The sequence below is a fragment of the Vanessa tameamea genome, chromosome 10, assembly GCF_037043105.1.
Source record: "Vanessa tameamea isolate UH-Manoa-2023 chromosome 10, ilVanTame1 primary haplotype, whole genome shotgun sequence".
Classification (NCBI taxonomy): Eukaryota; Metazoa; Arthropoda; class Insecta; order Lepidoptera; family Nymphalidae; genus Vanessa; species Vanessa tameamea.
The window spans coordinates 10,543,798-10,550,707 of NC_087318.1; the positions used below are offsets into that span (position 1 = coordinate 10,543,798).

Genomic DNA, 6,910 nt, shown 5'->3' on the forward strand with positions numbered 1-6,910 from the left:
CACTTATGTTTGATAGCTTGTTAATGATTTATCTCAGAGGTACAATTGAGATAGATCTTAATTAAAACATGATCATTTAGAAATATCGTTTTTATTATTAGATTCTATGTAACGAATAAAATATTTCATAATAGATAGAGAATAGGTACTATTTCTCCTAGATATTTTTGACGGGCACATAAAAAATAAACAATCATTTATAAATATTTGTTTTATCAATCGTTTCAACGCTGTTTTTAAAAACAGGTAATTGAAACATTTTCATTCTTAATTGTTTGTAAATTTAAATCTTAAGCTTATTAATAAAATACTTGTTTCTTAAAAATAATTGGCTACGAAATATTGCAGGGACTAACGATGATTGAGAGTACGAAGTTGCGGACCACGTTTCGTAGGTACCAGAAAAATATCTTCAAACAACTGTACTCTCCTCTTTTTATCTCAAACTGAACGAAACACGCAACACTTATAAAACTAGTTTTGAAAGCAATAACACGGGTTACGTCCGTCTCAAGCAGCTTGAAGTTGTCAGAACGTAAAGCACGCGACGACGAATAGAGTCAGTAGTATGGCGCCGAGCAGCACATGGTCCAGCAACTGCGCCGCCGCCGCCCACGCGCTCCACTCCGCATTGCTGCCCTGGAAAATATAGTTACGGCTAACGTTAATATATTTTTCTATGAAAAATCGAATGTTCGAAGGTCTGAAAGTAAACTTTACCTCCGGTGGCCCGAGCTTGCAAAAGGTGGAGGTAGATGTAACAAGAACGCGTAACGCGTGCGGCGGAGGTGCGGAGCAGCGCGCCACGCGTAGCACCAATGCTGCGCCCGCCGCCGCCGCTGCGCTGCACGTGCACGCCGCGCACATCAGCGACATAGCGCGCGGCGCCGACGTCGAACCCGGCAGACGCGCTAGCGCCGCGATCAACCTGTGCCGTGATATAAATATTAAAATTAAATGAATAGAGAGCCTTTGATTTCTTATCTACCTTATAATCGTATCTCATTTAGCAATAAATAAAATAAAGGAATCAAATAAATATTTTAAAAGATCTAATTACATCGAAGTTTCTGCTACTAAAGTACAAGAAAACCTTGAGGTACTTCAACTTAAATTTAATTGAGTTATCTAGAGCGGTTCCTACAGTCGACTAACCACAAGGCAGCGGTAAGGGCTGCAGTCGCACAGAGCGCAGGTCTCGAAGCAGGTGGCAGTAACATAGCAGCTACCAGCAGCACTATACACGAGTACAAAACTGCCATTGTCGCAAGTGCGTGTGCGGGCGCTCGCCTGCGCAGAGTCAGTTTCCACACTAGCACTTGCTGTTCTACGTCCAATCGCTGCCATGTCATATCTGTACTTCTCACTGATAATAGTTCCCAAGTTCCTGATTCGAATACCATCGCGTGCTAAACAATAATAACATCATCATTTATTCATAATGTAAATAAATATAATGTAAGATAATTAAATAATTTCCATGTCTAACCTCCATATCACTGGACGTTAAATTAAGTTCATCAGTAGTATGCGACCGGGAGCTAAATTTGTAGATGATCTCATGCACATCCCTGGGCCAGGCGTCGAGAGTGAGAGAGAGAGGAGAAACGAGATCGAGACGCACAACCCAAGAGACGCGTCCATCGCTGGTTAGTCTTGCCCGCAGCCCCACGTCTCCACCAATGCCACCAGCGGTGGCTGCGCTAAGCACGCCCACGTCAGGTAGCCATAAGCGTTCTACTGACACTAAAGCTTTATCACAGCCCCAACTAGTCGCATTCCAAGAAAGACGTTTGTCCTCCCAACTCTTCAAAAAGAAAAGAAAATTCTAGAATTACAATATTATAAATATTTAAAAATAGTAAATAAGGGTATAAGTAAAATTATTCTATGAATATATTTAAAGTTTCATATCACTTCGACAAATTAACCCTAACCATACTAATGCGGAACAAATATTATTTATAGATAGATTCGATAAAGCTTATAAATATATATTTCTTTAGGCAGACTGGTAAATACACAATAGTCCACTTCCTTCAGTGGTTCTCACCGACCAATAAATATTGGCGCTGTAAGAAATATAACTGTAACCATAGCCAATGCTCCACCAACTAAGTAGTCACACCTGTTGTGCGGGTTGTGCCTATAAGTACACGGGTTGAAACTTTTCGAACCAGAACACAAAAATAGTGCTGTTTAACGGCAGAATAAGTTATTATTTGACGGGATTATCTGCTGGATGGGTTAGCCAAATTATCACAAAACAGAAATCAATTTTTATCAAAATAGGTCTGGGAACATTTTTGACTACTTTTCGCTGCTCCTGATAATTATGTATTTTCAGAATACTTTGAAAAAACATTCCGTATATGATCAAACAGAATATTTACTTTTACCCAATTAGAAATTCTTATATCTACAATTAAATATAGAAACTCATATTATGTGACGTCAGTGATAAACGCTGTAGTGCACATTTTACTGTAATATTGAATCTGGATATGTGTCCCATTACTGGGCAAAGACCTCCTGTTATGTTAACCCAGACATTTGCTACGAACTTTTTTCATAGCTGATAAGTACTTAGCTTTGCGTCCGTCTGGGTAGATATTTCCCACTAATCAGCTATTCTACCAAACAGGAATACTTAGAATTGTTGTGTTCCGGTTTGATCCTTCAAAGTGATCCACTGGCACAAGGGACATAACATTTAAGTTCCAAAGTTTGGTACCACATTGGCAATATTCCATATATAGCGCCAATGTCTATAGGCGATGGTGACTACTTATCGGATGTCCTATTTGCCCGTCCGCCTACTTATGAAATAACAAAAAAACACTCATCGGTGTTCCGTATATAGGAGTGTAAATGTTTCAATTTATATTAATTACGTACCAAATACAGTGCGGCTAACAATCTGACAGTAGAGGTCTTCTCGTCAATGGTAGCATGTTGTACGTCGAGTGCGGCCTTTACGTGCACGGGAGAGACGAGAAAAGCACCGCGGTCGTATTCCGCCAGCAGTAGATCCACTTGAGTCGATATCGACGTCACATTATCACACAAACACGTTACTCTTCTTGCGCCTATTAAATCAGTATTAAAATGAATAATATTTTACCTGGGAAAACCGTTTACTAAAATTTCTGAAGATTTCATTCAAATATTACGCGTTGAAAATTGACGTTTGTCAATTGTTAGTTATAAAATGGTGAAAAGAGTATCTTGCAGGTTCTTCTCGCTAAAATCTACTTTCTGAACCGGTGGTAGCTTTATATTTAATTCAGCACTGCAACATGACGATTCCAAACGAAATAATATTTTGATTTGTTGATTACTAGCTGTTAATATTATTTTTGTCATATCAATGACGTCACCACAACGGGGCTACCACATTATTATTTAAACAGTAGTTGATGAATTAGGTCTATCAAGGATTTAAATGTTCCAATATAATCTCACAAAGTGATTTAAAATCCAATAGTAATAACTCTAGTCACTAATATTCTAACACCCACAAACAATTTCAGTTATAGGTATTTACAATTCAAATGGTTACGAATCAATAAAAGTTTAATAGCTTTAGTTCAACAAGGGATAAACCTGATACGATAGCAAAACACACCTGAGCGCAACCTTTTCAAGAGTATGGAATAGGGTATATTATTTTTTACCGATAATAAAGATGTGAAGTACTATCAGCAACGCTGCCGATCCGGACGCCATTTTACACTGACTACCATTTGGAATAAGGGCTCTGCGTGGATGCGTCCAATCAGTTCTAATCAACATTTTTTTTTAAACAAAGTAATTATATTTTAAATACAAGGTAAACATTTCGCGAGTGATCAGTAGGAGTAATAAAATGTCTATGGACACGAAAAGAAAATGAAATTAAAGTAATATTCTTATATAGTATGCTCAATTTAATAGAAGATAATAAAGTGTTGCGATAGATAAATTAACAATGAAGTATTGATAATATATAACTGGTGTAAATATCTGCATGAACTAAACTAACGCTAATATTCCTTAGAAAATGCCCAGATATGGAAAAATTCGGACACTGAAAAATTTACAGACTAAAAAACAACATATTTATATTTTTACTTTATCATTAAACATGACAGGCGTTGCTGACTGCGAAGAAAAAAAATAATTAGAGGACAATCGTTAGAAATCCTTCTTCATATATATGTTACTATATGTTTAATATCATCTGATGTTTTAAAAGCATAATATACGATACGATACGTACATGTGATTATATCTCATGGCAGTTTTACAAATTGTGCCCTCTTCGTTGACTACACCACAGTTATTGCACTTCTGTAAGCGCCGATGCGTAGGCGCACTATCGTGCTTGCGTCCGGCGCGGCGCCACAAGGACAGACTAATATTCTCAGGGTATTTTTACATTGTATCGCTATAATTGTTACTGGTTCGTTGACAGATTATGAAAATTCGGTTCGGTAATCTATTGCAGTTTAAAAATGTATTAATAACCCGAGTACTAACCCTATTAGTGATCGCATCGCCATCGTATAATTTTAATAAAAATCATCTCTCCAATCCTTTAGTAAAGGTCAACGTCCATTATCACCCATTACGCTCAGGCTAAATTATTTTCTTTAACCCACGATGTTTTTAAATAAGTAATAAATGATCTTTTAAAGGATTTGAAAGTGTTCATCAATTCTTATTGAGTTATTATTATTTACAAAACTATTTTTTATTGTATATGTTGGCCGCCCATAGACAACGGCGCTGTAAGAAATATTAACCGTACCTTAAATCGCCAATGCGCCACCAACCTTGGGAACGAAGATGTTTTGTCCCTTGTGCCTGTAGTTACACTGGCTCACTCACCCTTCAAACCGGAACATAACAATACTGAGTACTGTTGTTTAGCGGTAGAATATCTGATGAGAGGGTGATTAGGTACCACCCAGACAGGCTTGCACAAAGCCCTAAACTTAAGACGTCGGAATACGGGGAGATGTTTCAATAGCCCGCACGGCAGAATAGACTAAGTGCGTTTTAAATTGTTGCAGTGGCCTACAGTTGTTTAAATATACAAACATTTCACAAGTGATATATCACTATGCAGATCTGGGTCATTACTCATCAATTTTTCTACTACCGGTGAATGATCCTCTGTAATTATAGGCACTAATGATATTTAGATTTGATCCCGTTATTTCTTACAGTGTCTCTGAGTGAAAAAATATTTACCACCAGATTACTAATTTTCTCGTCTAGATACTGTTAGTACTACTTAAATATTGTCAATATTAAACATTTTGTCAATATGTTGAGAGTTTTTAATCTAAAAGCTACATGTCCGAAGTATATGAAAATTTTAAGGAAATCGCAAGTACAAATCCATACAACGCAATAATTTATAATAATAATTTCCAATAGTAACGTTATTTTATTTAGTAATAAAAAAACCCGTACTAAAAAGGAACTTTATTAACATGCTTACATCATTGTAATATTTTTTTTAATAATAAGTACTTATAGAATGGATTCTAATAAAATAAAACCTTGCAACACGAATTTAGAAATAGGTACAATACAGTAAGCAAAAAAAAAACATTTAAAATAAACTACAAACAAAAAATATTCCAGCATATGATAAATAAATGCACTTAATACATTTGTTGTTTTTAATAATAATATAACAAAATTTGTTATTGTTTTCTATCGTACATTAACTTAGAAACTATTTTACACATTACATATAAACACCCGATTTTGGTCATAATATTAATTAAAAAAAAAAACATAATTACTTTTGTGATAAGTGAGCTTGTTTTCAACGGAGCGATTAGTGAAATCAGCACGGACAATCCGTCGCGTTTTTCGTTTCCTGTCACATAGCTTATTCCAATCACATAATTTTTAAAGATAAATAAAAAACTTCGACATTTAATTGAGAAAATATCGTTGGTCGAGATCTTGAAGAATACGAATACTATATTATTAGGGATCATGAAGAAATGGCGTCATGAATATCGATAACGTTGAAGTAAAATTAAAGTGCTTATATCAGTAGTTAAGTGGTCTATTATATTAATCACCAACTTTTTGTAGTGCATAATATATCTGAGTTATTAGAAAATTGCATTTTATCTATGTTTTTACTTCTCCATCGCTTAATAAGCTACACAGTAAAGTCATCGAAATGGCAAAGTCTACTATAATCTGTAGTGATATTTAATGAGATTAAGAATACATGGAATGACCGTAGAGGTCGTTTAAGTTACAAAATCATTGTTAGTTCACATCGTGCGTAATACGTTCAATAATCGCTAGAATAATAACCGCTAGTATTCACGTTACAAAAAGGCCGACCGATAGCGCATGTTAATTTTCGCCCATAACTGACAATAACAATAAAAAATCTCTCATTATGTATTTATCTAGCCGAGATGGCCCAGTGGTTAGAACGCGTGCATCTTAACCGATGATTTCGGGTTCAAACCCAGGCAGGCACCACTGAATTTTCATGTGCTTAATTTGTGTTTATAATTCATCTCGTGCTCGGCGGTGAAGGAAAACATCGTGAGGAAACCTGCATGTGTCTAATTTCAACGAAATTCTGCCACATGTGTATTCCACCAACCCGCATTGGAGCAGCGTGGTGGAATATGCTCCATACCTTCTCCTCAACGGGAGAGGAGGCCTTCGCCCAGCAGTGGGAAATTTACAGGCTGATTATGTATTTATCTAATGTTTGTTCGTCGTACTCATCTATGACTTATTGATTAATGTGTGCTTTGTATCTAAATGTAAGAATAGACTTCATTTCTATTTTCATAACTAATAGCATCTTCAACCGCAAACCTCGAAAGTGAGTTCCAAGATTACCATTTGTCTTCCTATCTATATTAAATTTATA

The 6,910-nt window shown here is 36.0% G+C and overlaps 2 protein-coding genes across 2 annotated transcripts in view; both read right to left on the minus strand.

Annotated features, from left to right (window-relative positions):
- The window catches only part of LOC113404185 (WD repeat-containing protein 26), a 56,956-nt gene that overhangs the window by 11,804 nt on the left and 38,242 nt on the right, over window positions 1–6,910 (minus strand). The gene's annotated exons all lie outside the window — the stretch shown is intronic.
- LOC113404843 (ligand-gated ion channel 4-like) lies at window positions 154–3,767 on the minus strand. Its single transcript, XM_026645912.2, has 6 exons — window positions 3,678–3,767; window positions 2,899–3,089; window positions 1,490–1,807; window positions 1,156–1,409; window positions 721–928; window positions 154–639 (listed from the first exon to the last, which is right to left on the minus strand). The coding sequence occupies exons 1-6, from the start codon at window positions 3,727–3,729 to the stop codon at window positions 529–531; spliced, it is 1,134 nt and encodes a 377-aa protein (XP_026501697.2). The 5' UTR covers window positions 3,730–3,767; the 3' UTR covers window positions 154–528.